Source organism: Camellia sinensis, chromosome 9 (assembly GCF_055761805.1).
Source record: "Camellia sinensis isolate YWXY chromosome 9, ASM5576180v1, whole genome shotgun sequence".
NCBI lineage: Eukaryota > Viridiplantae > Streptophyta > Magnoliopsida > Ericales > Theaceae > Camellia > Camellia sinensis.
Window position 1 is genome coordinate 46,022,278 of NC_138969.1, and position 21,327 is coordinate 46,043,604.

At 37.3% G+C, this 21,327-nt stretch overlaps 2 protein-coding genes across 9 annotated transcripts; both read right to left on the minus strand.

Annotated features, from left to right (window-relative positions):
- Positions 1–1,619: 1,619 nt before the first annotated feature.
- On the minus strand, positions 1,620–7,651 carry LOC114287010 (stem-specific protein TSJT1-like). The gene is made up of 5 exons (XM_082888960.1): positions 7,624–7,651; positions 5,808–5,997; positions 5,036–5,084; positions 2,630–2,824; positions 1,620–1,957 (listed from the first exon to the last, which is right to left on the minus strand). Exons 1-5 carry the CDS (start codon positions 7,649–7,651, stop codon positions 1,784–1,786), a joined length of 636 nt encoding a protein of 211 aa, XP_082745086.1. The 3' UTR covers positions 1,620–1,783.
- On the minus strand, positions 7,307–20,992 carry ALN (allantoinase). 8 transcript variants are annotated; one of them, XR_014340964.1, is made up of 16 exons: positions 20,606–20,974; positions 18,711–18,804; positions 18,292–18,409; positions 17,106–17,179; positions 16,766–16,842; positions 16,192–16,228; positions 16,033–16,118; positions 15,661–15,720; positions 15,284–15,414; positions 14,815–14,941; positions 10,186–10,341; positions 9,987–10,097; positions 9,571–9,624; positions 9,132–9,230; positions 8,455–8,668; positions 8,065–8,336 (listed from the first exon to the last, which is right to left on the minus strand). XR_014340964.1 is itself a non-coding variant. In XM_082888539.1 (16 exons), the coding sequence occupies exons 1-15, from the start codon at positions 20,690–20,692 to the stop codon at positions 8,471–8,473; spliced, it is 1,497 nt and encodes a 498-aa protein (XP_082744665.1). In that variant the 5' UTR covers positions 20,693–20,992; the 3' UTR covers positions 8,065–8,336; positions 8,455–8,470. The 8 variants fall into 8 exon arrangements, 5 of the variants coding, with proteins under 5 accessions (XP_082744667.1, XP_082744665.1, XP_082744666.1 ...); XR_014340963.1 differs by having other exon boundaries at positions 9,571–9,681; XR_014340962.1 differs by having other exon boundaries at positions 8,455–8,940; positions 9,571–9,681.
- Positions 20,993–21,327: the final 335 nt, after the last annotated feature.

Consider the following 21,327-nt stretch of genomic DNA (forward strand, 5'->3'; position numbering starts at 1 on the left):
TGGTTTGTTTGACGCAAACCCAGTATTTGAAAAATGTGTTAGATAGATGTGGCATAAATGGAAAAACAAAAGTTGTGAGTACACCATTGGCCCCTCATTTCAAGCTTAGTGCTTCAATGTCTCCACGCACAGAAGAAAAACAGAAGCATATGGCACAAGTTCCATATGCAAATGCAATCGGTGCATTAATGTATGTTATGATTTGTACAAGGCCTGACATCTCACATGCTGTGAGTATAGTAACCAGGTATATTCTTGATTCGAGGAAAGGTCACTGGCATACAGTAAAATAGATCCTAAGGTATATACATGGCACAGTTAATCTGGGATTAAAGTTAGAGAAAGATAGTCGACTCAGATAGAATTTGGTTGGATATATGAACTTAGATTATGCTGGTGACTTGGACAAATGCCGGCCAACAACAGGGTATTTATTTACACTTGCTAAAGGGCCGGTGAGTTGGAGGTCAACGCTTTAATCAACGGTGGCTTTGTCTACTACAGAGGCAGAGTACATAGCAGTGACAGAAGCCTTTAAGGAAGCTATTTGGCTACATGGCTTGATTGAGAACTTGGGTATTGTTCAGAAGCATGTTGAAACAGTTAAAGTGCCATTTGTTTGGCAAAGAAGTTCATCATTCCCGCACCAAGCACATTGATGTTCATTTCCATTTCTTCTGAGAAATTGTGAATGAAGGGAATATTCTGCTTCAAAAGATTAGTACTGCAAATAATCCAGTCGATATGCTCACAAAAGTGGTTTTTGGGATCAAGTTCCAACACTGTTTGGACTTGGTCAACATCTCTCGGAACTGAGCACCTTCGGGTGCATGGCAGTGTTGATTGATCACTATGTTGGATGGAGAATCCTCGCCAAGGTGGGGATTTGTTGAAGATTTGGCTCTGATTCACTTTGTCAACAATAGTTGCTGATTGAAGACAAATGAAGAAGCTAAAGATTTGGGCTAGAGATTCAACAGAGCTACTCATGGTAGGTAGTTGATCTTGTTGGTGGCTACCATAAATGTTGTCAGTGGCTTGTTGAAGACTTTGGCTCTCCCATTGCATCCATAAATGGATAATGAATGGGAGGAGTGTGGTGTGGTGAAATCAGAAAATGTAAGCAAAGTGTAAGCAATTGAGTGAGTGGGTGTGAATTGAGTGAGAATAGTGTCTCCTCCTCCTCCATTGTTGTAATTTTGTATTTCTTTCCATATAGTGAAATCCGCTGCTCGTGGACGTAGGCAATTTGCTAAACCACGTAAATTTTTGTGTGTTCTTGCTTGTGTGCTTGTGTGTGATTGTTTTCTACCTCCTAGGCACAACAAGAAGCTCACAAAACACAGCCCGATATACAATTAAACTGGTACACAATATTCTAATTTTCACTTCCTTTTTATCTTATAATAACTAACATTTGAGAAATTTACTTACACAGAATCCTTGCACAAAAAAAATCATAAAGCAACAAATATTAGGTGAATTCAACTTAGGGTAGGACCCATTCGTAGTCACTTATTAACTTTCATCGTCTTTGTTCTGTGACTCTTTTCGTTAAAAAAATTCCCTGCAAATGAACACAACTCATAACATTTTTCACACTTATTATGTACATTAGTGCTATCCGCACTCTCCTTTTAACCTTTAATTTGTTTTATTAGACAGTTACGAGCAATAAAGCCTTTTGTACTTTGTTAGGTACCTAAATTGTCCCTCCTTCGAAGCTTTACACTTGTCATTTTTTCATCTCTAACGAGGGGCAATTTTGTAAGTTATGCAAAAATTACGTACTAAGAGCAAAATGCAGAATGTATTGGGTGAAAAAGAGAGGGAAACCTGGAGGAAAAAAAGTACAGCAATTTCCACAAGCCTCTGCAATGACATTTGGATCATCAGAACAGACCAAGGACCCATCTCTGGCCATTCTCCATTGAAGTGGAATGCAACCATCACGATCCTTCAATAATTAGCAAAATGGTCAAGATTAAGCCTAGTAATTTTTTCCCCCCAAGTCTAGCATTGTTGATGAATCACTCAACATTGGGAAAAATGCAGTTTCCACAATTTATAAAGCATTTAGCATAGAATGAGAGCTTCGGAATAAATATTGGAATTTAAAAAACAAAAATATTATTAACACATAAATAAATCACTAAATATGGGAGCATCAACACTCACATGCCTATGGGCCACACACAATAAGAGACCTATTGACATATGAGTATTTGTATTCCATTCTGTGATTTGTTTTTGTGTTGTTGATAACGTTGTTATTGTAAAAATTAAGAATGAGGCTTTCCACCTATCTAGATAGGAGGAAACCTCCTCATGTGCCCCAGTATGTGGCAAGCGATTGATTAAGAATGAGGCTTTCCTCCTATCTCGATAGGAGCAAACCTCCTCATATGCCCCAGTATGTGGCCAACGGTACATCGGTCATCTTAGACAATGCAACTTTAGGAGTTACAAGAAAGACTCGGCCCTTTTAAAAATATCAAAAACTTCAACCAATTGCAATGAAACATTTCTTGAAGACATTTCATGAAGTAAGCAACTTTAAGCAAACTTACTGTAAATCATATCAAGAATGCTACCATTGGGTGCAACTTTGAGTTGTGTTCAAACTCACCCTGGCTATAAAAAGTGTGTTGGCTCGAGCATCAAACAGAACAAAGGCAAATTTTCCTTGGAGGTCTCTAACAACTTGATCGGGAGGATAGGGTGTACGATCTCTTAAGACTTTGTAAGCTTCGACCACTACCATGGCTTCTGTCACTTGTCTTGAGAGACCGTAGTGACTACGCAAGTCACAAGTGTTCTCTAACTGTAATAACCCACATTCATGTCCTAGTCATATTCATGTGCATTTGCATAATCTTGTCTTGTTAAGTCACAATCAGGAATCTTGTCTTGTTTTGCCTAATTGTTTTGTGCATGCTTTGTTCCTTCTTGAAGTCTCGTGCCTAAGTCATGTTAAGCCTAGGTTATTCCAAGCCGAGGTCATCCTAAGCCTAGAACCATCTTGGAACCACTTTGGCTGACCTCTACCTTCGTCCTGGCATATTGGCCGAGATGTCATTATCTAGGCCGAAGTGTTCATCACCAAGGCAGAGATGTGTATCATCTAGGCCGAGATGTCACCTTTGAACCCAAGTGATCTTGCTCCTAGATTGGTACGACCTAGACCGAGGTGTGGCACATCTAGGCCGAGGTGTGGCACAGCTAGGTCAAGTGTTGTCCTTCCTAGCCGATGTCCTTGTCACCCTGCTTACCGATGCCTTGTTCTTGGCCGATGACATTGCCTTGCCAGAGAGCCCATACCGCTTTACTTGTTGAACACCCTTTCGCCCATGCTTTTGTCTGGTCTGTCAGCCACCTTTTGAGGGAAAACCCAACCAGTCACCGCCACGTGTCCCAGCAGAGGGTTAAACCCAGAACCGAGTGTGAGAACCTATCATTTTGTTGTATATTGTTTTGGAAAGTAGAGAGAGAAGCTCTAGGAGGAAGAAGAAGTTTTAGAGTGAGAAAGTAAATCTTCGAGCTTGATTCCTTGAGATCAAACCGTTAGATCCGTGTTCTAAGGTTAGATTCTTGATCCGCTCTTGTTGTTCTATATGTCTATGTTATTGCATTGCATGATTGTAAATGATTTGTAAGCCATGCATCGACTTAAAGTTCGGTTTTAGAAAGAGAAAATAGTGCTCATGTGTTCTTGAAGAAAAAGTCTTGTTTCGATCCGAAAGTTTGCATCGAGAATCATGTTTTTGTGTTTGTTTTCGCAAGAACCTCAAGTATGGGTACCCAAGTCCGTGTCTTTGAACTCGTAGCATGAAAATCTCAGATTTTGTGATAACAAGTTGTGATTGAGCATTCATATTTTTCATGTTCTTCGTGTTCATGTTCTTCACGATTCACCAACTGAGGGGAACCCAGATTTTCCCCGACTTCTTTTCCTTGAATATGGCCCTCGGGAACACACCTCGGCAAGGAGGTGTGGAACCTCGGCCTAGACCTGGTTAGTGCCCAGCATGTTTTCCGAAATCATTTGTATACATATGAAGCTTGTTTGAAAGTGCATTCAATAGGCCTTGCCATGTGTTTGTAGGACTTGGGCTTGTCTCGACCCCGACGTTCGAAGAGCTATGTGAGTGGTATTTTTAATAAAGTTATGTTATAACGTTTTGATAAAGCTTTGCCTTGTTTTGATAAAAGTAATTGATTTAGCATGAATGATTACCCCTATTTGAATATCAAACACTATCTTGTTTTGATGACATTTCTTGAAAGTCCTTAGTGCCAGGGGACTATAATGCAACTACACTCTTGTCTTGAAAGTCCTTAGTGCCAGGGGACTATAATGCAACTGCACTCTTGTCTTGAAAGTCCTTAGTGCCAGGGGACTATAATGCAACTGCACTCTTGTCTTGGAATGTCATCACCCCATGTATTATGTAGATGTTATTAACATCCGAGGAACTCGAAAGACTGACAAACGAACTTAACTTACCCCTTGATTTGTGAAGTTATACTATGTATTGTCTTGAAAGAATCTCGGATATCAATCATGCAAAAACCTTTATTTCTAATATCATTCACTGAGTATCCAAGCTCACCCTCTCTATATATATATGTAGGTGATGAGCAAGAAGGCATTGAGGCCTAGATGTGCTGCCGATGTGTTTTGAGTGCATTGCCGACGTATTTTGGATTAGCATTTTGTAACGTCTTGAAGATCATGCTTCTTAGCTTATATTTCATGTGTAATTTGTATATGTCGGCTTGAGAAGCCTTTTGGTCAAGATGTATTTTGTACTTCATTGTTGTATTAAAGCTATGTAAAGATGTATGCCATTCCATTCAAACTTATGCACGACTCTTATGGACCACTTGTATTTTGAATTCTTACTTCCGCATTTGTGAGCCCCCTATATATATACTCTGATTGTGTGTGAATCCTTGAAATTGGCCTCCGGTAATTACGGATTACTGGCCATCACGGCACCAAACTACTAGGGGCGGTTTGGGGTCGTGACACTAACATTCCAAGGAAAATACAATACACATCGTCCACGACAACAATAGACCTAATACAAAAAATAGAAAACTTAATTTATGCAATGCTACAAACACACAGAAAGTGCATAGAATGCAGTGTTTCATGTGCATTTTTATGTATTTTTTTCATTTACTAATAACAAAAGCAAGAACATTACTTTCCAAATTGCAATAGTAAAAATAGTGAATTTATTTATTTTTGTGTTTGTGTGTGTGTGTGAAGAGACATCATTCTGATCATATGCATCAATTCTGGTTATCACTCATTTTCTTTTCCGATCACATTATGGACAACCAGGATTTACATTAGTGTAGATCAATTCAATTTCGAAATTCAAAAGGGACATTTATACATCAACACATTAAATTACTCATAGAGAATGGGCCTACAGAGTATTGGGATTCTCTATCCCCAAAAAAATGTTTGTCCTTCTGTCACACGAATCTGTTTTTTGATTTTATTTAAAAATTAATTAAAAATCGTATACTTATGATTCTGTAAATGTATAGGACAATGGTCGGAAAGCACCTTTTTTTTAAGGACAGATGATCTTGTGCTGAAATAATAAGTAACATGTTCCAGTTCTCGACATAACTTGCATAGAAAAAAGTGAATATCACCCTTTCTTTTTTTACCATTTTATATCATCTTATATTATCCGAATACAGACCGATTAGTGATACAGATCGATTAGATAGAAAATTAACCATGCATGACAGTTCAAATCATAGTTGGAGATCCAATCCAATACCTTGGATGCAAAGGACACTCATCCTCATGTGACAAAGCCATGGAATTCCCATTTGGGAGGTTGAACAGCATTGAATGAGGCCGCCATGAACGGAAAATCTCTACAGTCTCTTCCCCGGTTTTCAAATCCGGCATACCCTTCCAAGGAAGACTCAGCTCCTCTGGCGGTTTTCCAGTGGATTTCTCAAAACCTGCCAACATTTTGCAATAAACACTTCAACAGTTTTAGTACTGCCAACAATAAAACTGGTTTCTCGACATATATATTTCTCTCCAGCAAATATAAACTAGGGTTGAAGACAAACAGCCCACGCTTATCCTTTGTGTATAGTTAGAACAGAACAGAAAGCAAATGGAAGATGCCAAAGGGTTACGTGGCACCAAAGATGGTGATTATGCGTGCATGAGGTGGTGCTAAGTGTAATGTATGTTATTTTGTCATGGGGTTGTGTAAATACAGCCAAGAAAATTTTTTACTGGATCTGGAACAGATTGCCAGTCATTTTGAGCTTTCCAAGAAATTGTCAATTGGGATTGATTTCAGGAAAGTGGTGGAACCTTGTCATGATAGGACTAAACTCTTCCTTGAATTTTTATTTTTTATTTTTTTTTAGCAGCAATTCTTCCTTGAATTGAACCCCCCACATATACATATCTTTTTTTTAACTTGGGTATGTAGGTCATGCATGAAAAATAAATAAATTGATTCAAAAATTATACTTATATAATTTTATTATATTTATCTCTAGAAAAAAAAAATTAATTTCAAAATTCAACTTGTCATCTGATTCTTTTTAAAACAAAAATAATAAAATTATATGACTATGATTATTATGGTTTTTTTGAATAACATACACAGACTGGACCTGACCTAAAATTAAATGGATTGGATAATTGTACTGGGACCTACAATGACCTCTACGAATTCAGACAGTAAGATCCCTAGATTGGAATCAACCTGCTCTTTTTTTTATTTATTATCATTCTAACCTGAAATTTTAATTTTAACCTCACCTCTAACCTCCCTAATCCCTTCCCAGCCCCCTTGCCCCCCAACCCATTGGCACCATGCCCAGCCCGTCCCCACCTATCGATGCCACCCTCTAGCCCCTCTTCTCTCTCTCTCTCTCTCTCTCTCTCTCTCTCTCTCTCTCTCTCTCTCTCTCTCTCTCTCTCTCTCTCTCTCTCTCTCTCTCTCTCTCTCTCTCTCTCTCTCTCTCTCGTCACAATAGTTGGTGGTGTGACAAGGGAAAGGGAGAGGTTGGAAGGTGGTGGGAGAGGATTGGGGAGGGGTAGAGCTAGGGAAGGATGGGAGGGAGGGGGGGGGGGCAAGGTGCGATGTCCGAAGCTAGCGATGGTGCCAAAGCTATTGATGGTGGATAGTGACTCGGGTGGGGGATATGGTTAGGGTTTGAGAGGGTTAAGGTCAATTTTGGTATTAAGTGGAATGTCCAAACAAATTTTAAAAAATTTTAAATTTGGTTTTAGTAATTAAAGAAGGGGTCCAAAATATTATGCGGGTGATATTAAGAGCACCCTTATATTATCTGTCAATTTATGATAATCTTGTAGGCTTTATGGAGGCCAACCTTGAGAATACATCAATCAGTACCGCCAGCTACAGATGATAAACAAACAACAGGATTGCAATGTTCCAGGATCAATCAAACTGCGAGAGCATAATATTTATGTCACAGCGTTTGATAAGTCAAAATTGCAGTCGAAGTTATATAAGCAGTTTCCCGCTATTGATGAAATTCCCAAATTGCAAGTTCGGGGCAAGGATGATGATGATTTACGTTTTGCGGTTAAGCTACATTCCACATCCATATCTTTCAAGGCCATCGGAATACCCAATCCATCTTAATGGAGCGTATACTCTTCATCCAAGAGCAACCTATGTCATTTGGTATCAGAGTCAATCATTTTGGTATCATAGTTGATCACGGCACCTATTAAGAGACAAAAGCACATATTATGGCTAAAGATTCCCTAAATAGGGCAGGGCAGGCTGATTTTGTATGTTTTCTATGGTTTCTTTAAATATTTCTTCATTATAAGAAAAACAATAAAAAGTGGAGTCAGAGTAGAGTTTTAAAAGTTTAAATGTCCATACTTCAATGGTCATGATTGTTTTGCTTTCCTTTTCTCATTACATAAAGCATGTAAGTAAACATCATTCAACCCAACTTCATTGATTATGGGGGATAGACGTGAGTGACAATGAACTCAGGATTGAGAAGACAAATTAATATTAGAAGTTGTGATCTTTTTTAGAATGAAATTGAAAATCCTGCAGTGAAATTTTCTAGGTTTCATTTTTTTTATTTTTTTGGCTCAGTTTTTGTAGGTCGCAATATGTACATTTCCCTCATATGCATCCAAATATACAACCAATCAACAGTAGGTCCATAGCCAGAATCATCCAATGACTTGAAACGCCCAGTCAGATCAACAGATCAAAGTGATTGGTATTCTCTTACATTGCCCCCCAGATCCCCCACAATTGGTGAACCATCTTAACTGAAACCTAATTCATCAAAAAAAAAAAGTTTGCAAAATGATCACAAAACAGGCATGTGAAAAGTCACGACACTAATAAAGAGAATAAATATGATAGCCAAATTCATAAGACAATTGAGAACTACCTGCAAGTTCATCTCATTATCTTGCAAGGATGGGGACGCCACAGGCAGCAAGAGCGTGCTTCCCTTCTTTGTAGACAAGGTTGCCTCTCACGAAAGTCGCCAAAACTTTTCCAGATAGTCTTGATCCCATGTAGGCTGAGATACTCTATGCAAAGACAAGTAGGAACATTTCCAAAAGGAAAGCGAGAAAAGGGAGAGAATCACCCTCTATTGCCTATAATAAAAATATTATAAAAAAAAAAAAAAAAAAAGCCATATTTGTTCGTGTTGAAGTTTCGAGCCATTTATGCACGTCAATGTTTGATATTTCTAAAGCCAAAATCACACCTAAGGTTGGAAAGAAGACGAGTTAGCCCATTAAGTAACTGAATAAGGTCTCCCAATCATCACATATTAACTCTTTTGGTCTCTAAGAGATTATTTCCGTTTAATTGCTTCCCTTTTTCTTTTTTCAGAAAACAAAGAAGTGGTGAAATGGAAAATCTGCTGCATATATTTGTTTTCGTTTTCATTGTTTAAAAAAAAATTAAAAAATAAAAAATAAAAATAAATAAAAATAAAAAATGGAATGGTTAAATCAGCACAAAACCCAAGCAAAAAAAAAAATATCAGCACAGAAAATTAAACTGAGATGGGTAACTTAGAAATTGAACAACGGTGGCATAAAGAACACATACAGGATGCTTGACATATGTAGGATGACTATCATTGAGGTCAAACTCCACTTCTGGTTCCCACACCACTATATCTGCATGGTTTCCAATTGCAATCGCCCCCTGCACAGGTTCATTATACAATGGCAATTAACCCACTATTATTTTAAGCCATAAAACACAGCTAAGTTGTCACAGACCACAACATCAAAATGAAGATGTACTTTTTTTTTGTAAGGTAACAATTTCATTTGATACTGCAACTCAAGTTAATCGTAGACCAGATTATATATACTGATTGGATTTTTTCAGCTCATCATCTAAATTGTAACGAGGCAGTGGCCAAAAAGAAAGTAATGCCTTATTTCATTTTCTCTACATCAGTGTTTCAAATTATTTCAAGGAAGTTCAATGAAAATGCCATGTGTGGGCCAGAAGGAGACAGAACAACTATGAGTGTTACCTTCAAATCTAGGCCGGCAAGTTTGGCAGGCTTCTCACTCCACCATGAAGCTAACTGTTCCAAAGTCATTCCATATTTACGCCCATAGGACCATGTCACAGGAAGAACAAACTGTGCTCAGCAAAGAAGACAGTCCTCGAAACAATCAAAAGACAAATCACATTCAGGGATAAAAAAATCAATCCTCAGAAAAGTAAGAACATTAATAACTTGAAGCGTGCGAACTATAATTTTTCAAAAAATTGCAGTCACATCTAAACTAACAATTGTTTCAATATAAAAATGTATTTTAACATCGAGTTGACTTCAAAACCAAAACCACCTACATCGAGTAACCTTGTTAAGTGGAATCAAATTCATTTTAATATATACTGTACTCTGGAAAAGAGTCATATGGGACTAGTGAACTCACTAACCTGCAAAGAAGATACACCACCCCATGCCTTCAAAAAGTTACCATCATTGAAGAGTTTGAGTTCTGGAACTGTTGGTGAATGATCAGAGCTTAGCATGTCAATATGTCCATCCTGAAATGTACATTGAATCAAGTAAAACTGTATGATGACACCAAAAAAAAGAAGGCAACAGAAATTTTTATCATTAAATTGCATATACCATCAATGCTCCCCATAGTTTTTCTCTATTGGCAGCATCACGAATGGGTGGAGCACACTTAAAACGGGTATCCCCATCATGAATCTCTTCGGCCGAAAAGGCTAAATAATGGGGGCAAGTTTCAACAGTTATGCTATCACCGCTGTTTTTTGCTTCCTAGACAAACAAGGAAGTGAAATGAGCATAGAATTTCAATTCATAAAAAGTACTGGTAAAACTTTCCAAAACATGAAGACGTAACAATGAGACCATGGCCTTTTAGAATTTTGTAGATCATTTTCCTTCTATGCTTCATTTAAAAAGTAACTAAAATTTGTCTGCCTGGTAGAAGATTATTTCCGAAACATTGTTTCTTGGTCAAACTCTTCATAAATGTGTGCAATAAAATTTAGGAAAATGATCCAAATGAGAGAAAGAGATGAATAACCAGAGCCTAAAAGTGGTCTTAATAATATTTTGGATTGTACCGTGGCTGATGAAGATCATGGAAAAAAGAAAAAGAGCAAATCTAGAATTTCACATGAAGCACATTTAGGGTATCAAGAATTAAAGATTTGAAATAATTTTAAGTCTTCATGCCATTATAGTATGTTGTAAAAAATATATTGATAGAGATAAATTGTATGTATTATTGATTGATATCTGTTTGTATACAATGACTCTCCTATATATAGAAGAGAAAAACATATTTACCAACCACACTCAACTCTCACCTAACACACTTACATCTACCTACCACACTCAACTCTCACCTAACACACTCAACTCTACCTATCACACTTACAGCCCCCCTCAAACTCAAGGAGGATAGATACTAACCAACTTGAGTTTTGAGAGAGTAACAAAACAGGAAAGTAAACTGATAAATAAAATAAAACAGGATAGGAGACACTGTATGGTCGTGTCAGACCGTTGTAGAAGACTGTATGGTTATGGCAGACCGATGTAGACGACAGTTTATGGGGTCATGTCGGACCGTTGTAGCAGACAATGTTGTGACAGTTGTTGTGACAGTTTACGGAGTCTTGCTGGACCCTTGTAGAAACTAATCGGAATCAATGTCGGGACAGTTTACAGAGTCTTGTCGGACCCATAAAGGAGCTAACCGGAATCAATGTCGGGACAGTTTACAGAGTCTTGTCGGACCCATGAAGGAGCTAATCGGAATTAATGTCGGGACAGTTTACAGAGTCTTGTCGGACCCATAAAGGAGCTAACCGGAATCAATGTCGGGACAGTTTACAGAGTCTTGTCGGACCCATGAAAGAGCTAACCGGAATCAATGTCGGGACAGTTTACAGAGTCTTGTCGGACCCCTAAAAAGTCGCACCCTCAAAAGGTGTGCCCAATCTTTCAAAAGGCGTGCCACCAAAAGGCGTGCCCAATCTATAAAAAGACGTGCCATCAAAATGCATGCCCAATCCATAAAAAGGCGTGCCATCAAAAGTTGCGCCTTCAAAAGGCGCGCCCACTTCATCAAAAGTCGTGCCCGACAGAAAGCGTCGAGCCATCAAAAGGTGAGCCGGAGACGCGGCGAGGCACGTGAGCGACAGAGCGGCATGTCGGCCGCGTCGTCAGTGTCAATATAAACCAATGCGGAGGCGGAGGAAACCAAACCAGACTGAAACCTCTGAACTTGTCATTCTGAAACAATCTGTAAATACTCTGTATCCAACCCTTCTCGGAAACACTCAGCAACCCAAAAAACATGGCCTCTTCTTCCCGTTCAGCTACCCAGAGCATGGCCTCATCTTCCCGTGGTCTGCTCACTCTCTTTCCCGACCTCAACGAGTCAACAGGAGAGATAACAGGTGCGGTGGCCCGTGAACCTCAACCAAACACCTCTGGTTTTGCTCCATTGAACTTTCCGATGCGGTCGGTGGAGCAAAAAATGGCAGTGCAAACGGATATTGAGGCCAATCAGTATACATTGAAGTCATGTGTGGAAACCATGACTGCGGTCACAAACTTGTCACACCGGCTGCAGAGTAGGGCAAATGAGGTGCAGCAGTTAAACTCCCAGCTGGCTCTGCTCCAACGCATGTATAAGGATGCGCGAGCAGAGATAAGTGTGCTAAAGGCGGAAAATAAGGAGTTGAAGCGGAAGGCCACCGTAATGTTCCGTTTTGGAGGTCCGCCATATGCTGCAGTGGAGGAGCAGGGAGTAGTGATCATGCCCAGTGGAGTGGGAAATACGGAGGCAACACCGGCAAGGGCCGCTCAGGACGGAGGCAAGAAGAAAAGACCGGCGGCAGAGTAGAGAAGGGAAAAATCCCACTGTGGATGTGGTTGTGTTTTTTTTTTTTTTTTGTGTAAAATTGTGATTGGGGTGGATCCCTGAGAGAAATAAAATATGGGTTGTTGTGCAAATTTGGAATTTGTTTTTGTTTTTTGTTTTTTGTTTTTTTTTTTTTTTTTTTTTTTTTTTGTTGAAAAGGGAATCGAAAAAAAATAAATAAATAAATAAGGGGATGGTGATGAAATGATGAGCATGAGGATGATGAATAGATAATGATGAAGAAAAATAATAAAGGTGGGAGTGGGGAACAGACTGTTAATGGGTTCTGAAACGGTGGGATGAAAAAAGAAAAAAAAAAATATATATATATATATATATATAATAAGAAAAAGAATTGGTCAAATTGGGAGTGTGTGAAGAATTATTATTCTAGAGGATGGTGGAAATATATGGGGGGAAATATATTATAATAAAAATATATTTTTTTTTTGTTTTGGTTTGGTGTGCATACAAAGCGTGCACTGTAAAGCATTACGGGAAAGGGAAGCTTGCAGAGAAAAGGGTCATGTGTGTGTTGTCAGTGGAAGAATAAGAATAATAAGATATTAAGGACAAAAGCATGTGCCCTGGGTGGGAAAGTGAGAGAGAGAGAAATGCGTTGAGTGCAGTAGTGTTTTCCGAGAGGGAGAGAGAGCAGGTTGAGAGAGCTAAACCTCCCACCACAAATGATCAATTTGGGTCTAAAATCCATTGTTTTCTCTGCCAACCTATCATAATCAATATACCCAGTACTTGAATCCACCTTGTAAGGCAAACTCTCGAAGTAAATCGAGGTGGTAGAGATCTTCTTCCCACCAGAGGTGTAATACCCATGAGTCAAATGACCACCAGAAGGCAAATCCAGGCCCATGATCCGATCATGGGGGTTGAGAACAGCCGTGTAGGCTGCGAAATTGGCGGGACTACCTGAGTATGGTTGAACATTGACAGAGAAAGAGAGAAGCAGCCGAGGCGAGTGAGGTTGCAGGTGGGGGTGGCTCAGTCGCGGAGTTGTGGCTGGAAATAATGGCCAGGCTGGAGGCGACAGACACGAGGTGCGTAGGTCGCGCAAGCTGGTTGGTTGAGCACACAGGGCAGATCTCATATACGGTGTTGCCATGTAACCGTGATGGAAGAGGAGGTTCGGTTATGGAATTTGTGGCAGCGGAGTCAAGGTATGTTTTTGTGATATGTGTTGAAAAACTCCCGCGGGCAGCGAAGGCAAGGTTGTCGGCCGGCTGCCCGCCGGAAAGAAAGGAGTATAGGCCTAAATCTTATTGCTCTGATACCATGTAAAAAATATATTGATAGAGATAAATTGTATGTATTATTGATTGATATCTGTTTGTATACAATGACTCTCCTATATATAGAAGAGAAAAACATATTTACCAACCACACTCAACTCTCACCTAACACACTTACATCTACCTACCACACTCAACTCTACCTACCACACTTACATATGTTTTAGTAATTAAGGGTATAATGGTAATTCCAATAATTGGACATGGGTCGTAGGGGTCACCCATAGATTTTATTTTAGATCAAGTTATTAAATGGGTCTTATATATGGATTTTATTATGTCTAAAATAACTTTAGTGGTCAAAATTCTAAATTACTAGTTTGATATTGAAGTAAAATTAAAAGTCATTAAAGTTTCCTATTGTGATTTAAGTAGAATTGGAAGTCATAGTTGGTCTAGAATATTAGTAGTTGTTAAATATTTTTAGTTTTTAAATTTGAATTATTTTCCTTATAGAATTAGGAGAGTCTTTAGCCTATAAATATATGTGTAACTCAATGATTGAGGAACAGAGTTATTATTATGAAAATTTGAGATTGTGTTTGTATGATTGACCTATCCCTTGTGAGGGTGAAACACTTCTCTCTCTCTCTCTCTCTCTCTCTCTCTCTCTCCAGCAAGGTTACTGTTCATAGTGCTTAGAACAGTCACCAACAGCTCCTAAGCACTTGTGTTTTCATTCCCAAAACCCTACCTTTTACAAATCCTAAAACTCCTATTTTTTTCAAATGCTTTTGCAGCCACAAAATCCCACAAAATCTAGCCCTATAAATCTATTGTTGCTGTTGCTAGTATACTTAATCCGGGCTCACTACTTATAGGAAAATAATCCCTACTCGTCCTACATCACTGGCCTTCTCTACATTTGATACAGGGGTCATTCGATTATAGTTTGGATGCATTGTCTGGGGTCCTAATTTCATTTTCATTACAAATTGCACATGTTCACTTTATTAAAGCTATCATTTATTTATTTAAAAATACAATTTTTATGCTTGGATTAGAATTTTATATCTACAAGAACGAAGAGAAACTCTAACATACCTTAATTAGATCTAAGGAAGATCTCGCATCAGACAGATGAATAATGTGAAGATGAGCTCCTTCAGCAGGGCCACCAGCCCTTGTGCTGTTTGTTACTGTTAAGAGCTCTCTAATAGCTGCCTCTTCCCTAATCATCAGAGACAAAATGAGCGGAAGAAGAACATAATCATCCATTTAACATGAAATTAACATAAATCAAGCAAATCATAGTACGTAAATACATTCATCGTTAAATACATTCATCGTAAAATTCACACGAGGCATTCCTTTCATACTTTGAGGGTAGAAGTAGATAAGTGCAAATATGACTGAAAAATAGCAGCCTCTAAAATAATGCATTTATGTACTATGATTGATTTGCCTGATTTACGTTAATTTCATATAAACAACAAACATAATTTGGGTGCTCAGTAGAACATAGAGAAATCAACTTAATTTTGAAGAAAGGAAAGCTTAAGTAATATTTTACCATGAAGCAGGCCTAGTCTTGAGATATGTTGAATAGGATCGAGGATCATCTGCAATATCTTCAAGTTCTTGTTGAATCTCTGCATGTACAAGTAAAGGTCTTCTATACTTTGCCAGTATGGACAATCCTTCCTACAGGTGAATAAGCAGATCAACTTTATTAGAAAATTATTAAAATGGTGCATGATGAGAGGCATGAGTGTGCATGAAAGGAAAAAAATATATATATTGCACTGTTCATAAAATAATATATATAAAAACATCTGTGAAGTCGTGGATAAATTTGGAAATGTACCAGTAAACATCAAAGATGTGGCAGCAAATAACACTAAACAGATAAATCAATGTAATATGCAGTCTAAATAACACCAAACGCACCTTAATATGGCCAGCATTTGTCATGGGAAAGTCATTGATCCCCGAAGGACACATAAAGGACTACAGCAAAGAGCTAAAATGTCAGATTTAATACATAATTCTCCAACAACTTCAGGCAACAATAATCAAAAAGCTAGGATGGAGTATAATAATGGAAAAAAGGTAAGTACGCAATTGTGATGCATGGGAGAGAAAGGGGGGGAAAACACATACACACATTATGAAAGAGAATTGGAAATCAAGCCAATAAAATAAAATTAAAATTAAAATGTTTTCTGATATACCAGGTGTTGAGCAACATTGTTTGAGAGTAACAGCAAGTAGTACATCAAATGAAAGGGGGGGGGCGAAGAATACGGATAATTCCCTAACCTTTAAACCAAGAACACCGGCCTTTAGGAGACCCTCAAGAGCACTTCCATTGAATGCATTTTCTGGAACCAGACCTCCCCAGAAACCTGCCAATATTGGAATTGAGTAAAACAAGTGATTAAAATATGAGATTTCTCATGTATAGTTCTAAGAGCATACCAACGTCAACATAGATCCTCTTTGCTGCAGCCTTGATCTGTTATGTAGATGGAAAAAAGATAACAAGAAAAGGCAATAGTTGGTCAAGTTTTTGTACAATAAGAATATGAACTCAAAAACACTTTGGGAGCTTGCTTTTAGAGTGTTTAGTTGTCTCTGAAAGATTCAACCAAGACTGACTTTTGGTGCTACAATAATACAAAAGAATATGAACTCAGAACATAAACTTCTGTTCATACTTATCAATTTAAAAATAAAAACCCTGAACAGACTTCTAAGTTTCTAACTACCTAATTAAAAAGTGAAGCTAAGTTCCTGAGAAGTTCGCTTTTTGAGTGTTCAGTATTTTATGGAAGATCAAACGAAGTCTGATTTTTTAATTGTTCCAAATTTCCTTGTCAAAAATTCTCTTTAAGTGAGTTGAGATAGGATTATGATGATTATTGCAAGCATACTATAATGATTTTAAAGAAGAAAATTGAAGAGTTAAACAGAAAGATATAAACAGGCTTTATCTTTAAGCAGAGCCTCCATGGTAAAAAAATGAAAAATTAATGGTGTTAACCATCCATACCTTGAGTTCAAAAGTTTCTTCGGAAACTGTAGATGGAAAACTGTTAAGAGGCATGTCAACCAAAGTTGTTAACCCACCTGTATAAACGAAGTTAATTAAGTTCGTAGTTACGTGTGCAGATAAAAGTTTGATTTACAAAGCCAACAACCAGATATAATTGGATATAACAAATAATGAATTCTTATTTCTATATATAAGATAACCCAATAGGGTTAGGTATTTATGTAAATGAGACATGTACTCAAAAAGTTTTAAAGCATTAGGTTCTGAGAAATCTATGAACTCTTCGCTTAAATATGATTGAAGCAAGACTAGATATAAAGAACCAAGATCTACAAACCAGCAGCAGCTGCTCTAGTCCCTGAAGGAAATCCTTCCCATTCTGTTCTTCCAGGATCATCAAGATGCGCATGCCTGCCATAAAGGTAACTTGTGAATCTCATATCAAAGAGAATTTAAAAGCCCCAAAACCACTTGATCAATAGCAATATAAGTTTTTCAGCAAATACATGAATCAGATGAATGGAAAATCCAATATCATTTTTTAATGATCCAGGTGGGAATTCAAATAGCGAAACCATGCCCCACTAGTTGCACGTGCTGTGTACAATCTCGTTCACCAGAGAACAATGATGTAATCTAGGAAAATTGCAACATTCCAGGAAAAATTGTGAACGAGACCTCCATCCAGTATAATGCAAGAGAAAATTTTACTGCAGAGAATTGAGTGTTGAAAATAAAAGATGGGTTTCGATTGTTTACCAAACAAATTTAAAAAATAATAATAAACTACGAGTACTGACAGAAATGTGCCCATTCTGAAGAACTTCCCGGAGAAAAAAAAAAAAAAAATCGTCATCTCATTAATTTTTCGGTTCAAAAGAAACAAATATATTAAAATATAAATCAAATGCTAGAGTTTTTACTAAAGAGGATTGTTCCCACCGTTAAAATCTTTTCTCTAAACTCCTTTGCAGATCATAGGGAATAATATCCTGCTTTAGCAATCATTTAATATGCAACCAATAGATAATTCGCTTGCTAACGAACAGAAATTTTGACAGTTTTTCAACAGATAATTCAATAATAAAGAATTATGAAGTCTGTAACCACGAAGTTGTCATTTTTTTCATTAGGGAATATCAAAGACTTCTTACATCTCAAAATTATTTTCCTATCATGTTTTGCCATCTTAATACCTTTGGAAGTAATGAAATCTTAATCGTAATCAAAATTCCTACTATCTATTAATACATTGACTTGACATTCAAATATTCCTGTCCTATGTGCATATATCATGCTATATTTTCCATGCCCTCACTTTTAAATTTAAAATATCAGCTTTTTATGGCTCTCGCATTATTTATGTCGAGAGTATTTTTCGTCCCTGGCGCATTTTCGACATCTAGTGTATGGCAAAAGAAGAAAGAAGGAAAAGTAAACAACACAAAGACAAATTATTCTTTCATTTTATATAAGTCAAAGAAATAAAGTAAATTCATAAGAAGATGGTTGCCTCATCTTACACATCGATCAGACCAGGCATGACAACAGCCTCCCCATAATCAATCACTTGTCCAGTCCCGACATTCTCTTGCCAATCCTCTTCCATTACAGACGCAATGTTTCCTCCTTTGACCTCAACTGATCATTTACAGCTTTGATTAAAAAGTAAGAAGTAAATAACATAAAATTAATCAACAGCACTACAGAAGATTGTTGCTTGAAGAAATTGTATAGTATTGTACTAAATATAATGGGTATACTATAATGATGAAATGGAATCTAAAGTTTGGCAAATGCATACTTTTGCAGTAAATATTAATTATAGACTTTTCAAGTATCGGTAATGATTCATATATCTATCTACTATGACGTTTCGTGGTATTGTGAAAATTTATGAAAAATGACATTTCTTAATACAAAAATCACTTATTAGACGGACCTGCACCAGAAATCACCCCTTTTGGTGTCACAATACGCTTGCTGGATATCCAAAAATCGTTGTGATCAAGAAGGCTGCACTCGCTGTGAGATGGCTGTCACAAAAATATTTGAATTTTATTAGAATAATGTTTACATTTGATCAAATTATTCAAATTGTAACACCATAAAAGTGATAAAACACAGCTAAATCTCCATATAATTAACCACAATGAGAACATATATATGAATAAACCTACACACGCCTGCATGCATCAATGAATTATAATATAATTAGAATTGAAATCACCCAATAATCATCCTAAAATTTTGGTTAGTATTTTTTTATCCGATTTTTTGTTTCTTTTTCTTATCTATTTGCACCTTCCTATTGAAATGTGACTTGGTAAGCTCAATCAGTCAATAGTCACCATGATGAAATGAAACTATGCCAACAACCATTAAAAGAATAAAGATCCATCATCTACTGAAATCCCTTTAGTTGATTAAAGAAAAAATAATAAAAAAATTGATGACAAGATTCCAACAACCTTATTTAAATTACTCTGTTTCATAAAAATATATTGTTAAAACTCATCGGCTCTCTCCATTTTTTGACACACTCTATCCGACAAGTTAAACCCATCACGCAAGAAAATAAAAAATAATAATAAATTGATGACTAGATTCCAACAACCTTATTTAAATTACTCAGTTTCATATAAATATATTGTTAAAACTCGTTGGCTCTCTCCATTTTTTGACACACTCTATCCGATAAGTTAAACCCATCACGCAATAAAATAAAGAGAAAATATACAAATACTATTTGATTTCAAGAAATTTTTGGGGTCCTACATGGATTCCAAGGTAATGGTGATCACCAAAAAGAATGCCAAGATGGTTATGGTCCAATATCATTTTTTTAATCATGATTACAACTGTACAAGTGTGGATGCAGAATCAATTAGTTGAGCCTTGCTTATTTTAATTTATCTACAAATGTCATGTGAAACCCATTATCAGAGACAGAAAGGGGTTGGCCTCGTAAAGCGTTAAGTGATGCAGTTTTCCATTTTCCTATTCTCCTCCTAGTGATTTTTCTGTTGATTTCTTGTAAGATAACATTTATTTTGGTTCTGAAATTTTTTGCATCAATACTAACCGAAATATTATATTTAAATAGTTTTTATATTTTAATTTTTTGCACATTAGAAGGTAAGTAACCAATCCTATATGTTTTGGAATAAAATTTAGGGAGAGAGGCATTCATAGAGCATCCTCACTCTCTTTTCATTTATTCTTGAGATGGGATTCCATATGTTTCTATAAAACCCTTAAATTCTCTGAATCACACACATTTATGTTAAACCGAAAACTGTAACATGTGGTCGGTTTCGGTTCCTCAACCTACAAAACCAAAAGGGTTCGGTTCAGTGTTAAATTTTGCCGCAAACCCCTACCGAACAGAACAGAACAGAACCAAAAGCTCTATTTGGTTCATTGGAATGAGATGGAATGGAATGGCACGATGATTCCTTAGGCTTTCTTATGGAATGATTAACCTAGTGAAATTAATGTATTTATCATTATATTTTTAGTGTAATCAAACCTGAGAATTAATATTTCGATGGAATAATCATTTCATTCCGACTAATTCCAATGAACCAAACACTTAGACCCTAAATTTAATAAAACAAACATTATCAAATAAAACACGTTTCCTTTATCAGATTACCAGATGAATATACAAGCATAATATATCTTATGCCACAGACAGACAGATACATACAAAATCATGTACACATATGTATGTATATGAGTGAATTTATCTCTGAAATGGGACATACGAAAATGGGTATCTAAAAAATCAAGTTTATGTATTCATAGGGTAAAAAGAGGGAATAAAAATCAAACCTTTTGAGGAGGGGTTTTCATGTAGAAGAGTATAACAGATGCAAGGAGTGGTAGCAGAGCTAACAAACTCCATTTCAGACCCTCCATCTCTCTCCCTCTCTGCTATCACTATCACTCACTCTCTCTCTCTCTCTCTCTCTCTCCGTGCTCTCTCTCCCTCTCTCTAAAACTTCACTAGTGCTATAAATGCAAAGGAATGAAGGGTCAACTCCATCTTATGTAGAAACAAACAAGCAATGGGCGGCCCAGAGATTATCCTCACACTCACACCGGTTCGTGAATTTAGTTAAAATGGTTGCGGTACCTCCTTCGTCCCCCGCAGGGCAGCTCTATGCGTCACCCTCTAATAAAATTGCACTAATTTTGCTACAAACATGTAAAGTGGTCACAAAAATGGTCACAAAAGTGGCCCAGAGATTATCCTCACACTCACACCGGTTCGTGAATTTAGTTAAAATGGTTGCGGTACCTCCTTCGTCCCCCGCAGGGCAGCTCTATGCGTCACCCTCTAATAAAATTGCACTAATTTTGCTACAAACATGTAAAGTGGTCACAAAAATGGTCACAAAAGTGGCCCAGAGATTATCCTCACACTCACACCGGTTCGTGAATTTAGTTAAAATGGTTGCGGTACCTCCTTCGTCCCCCGCAGGGCAGCTCTATGCGTCACCCTCTAATAAAATTGCACTAATTTTGCTACAAACATGTAAAGTGGTCACAAA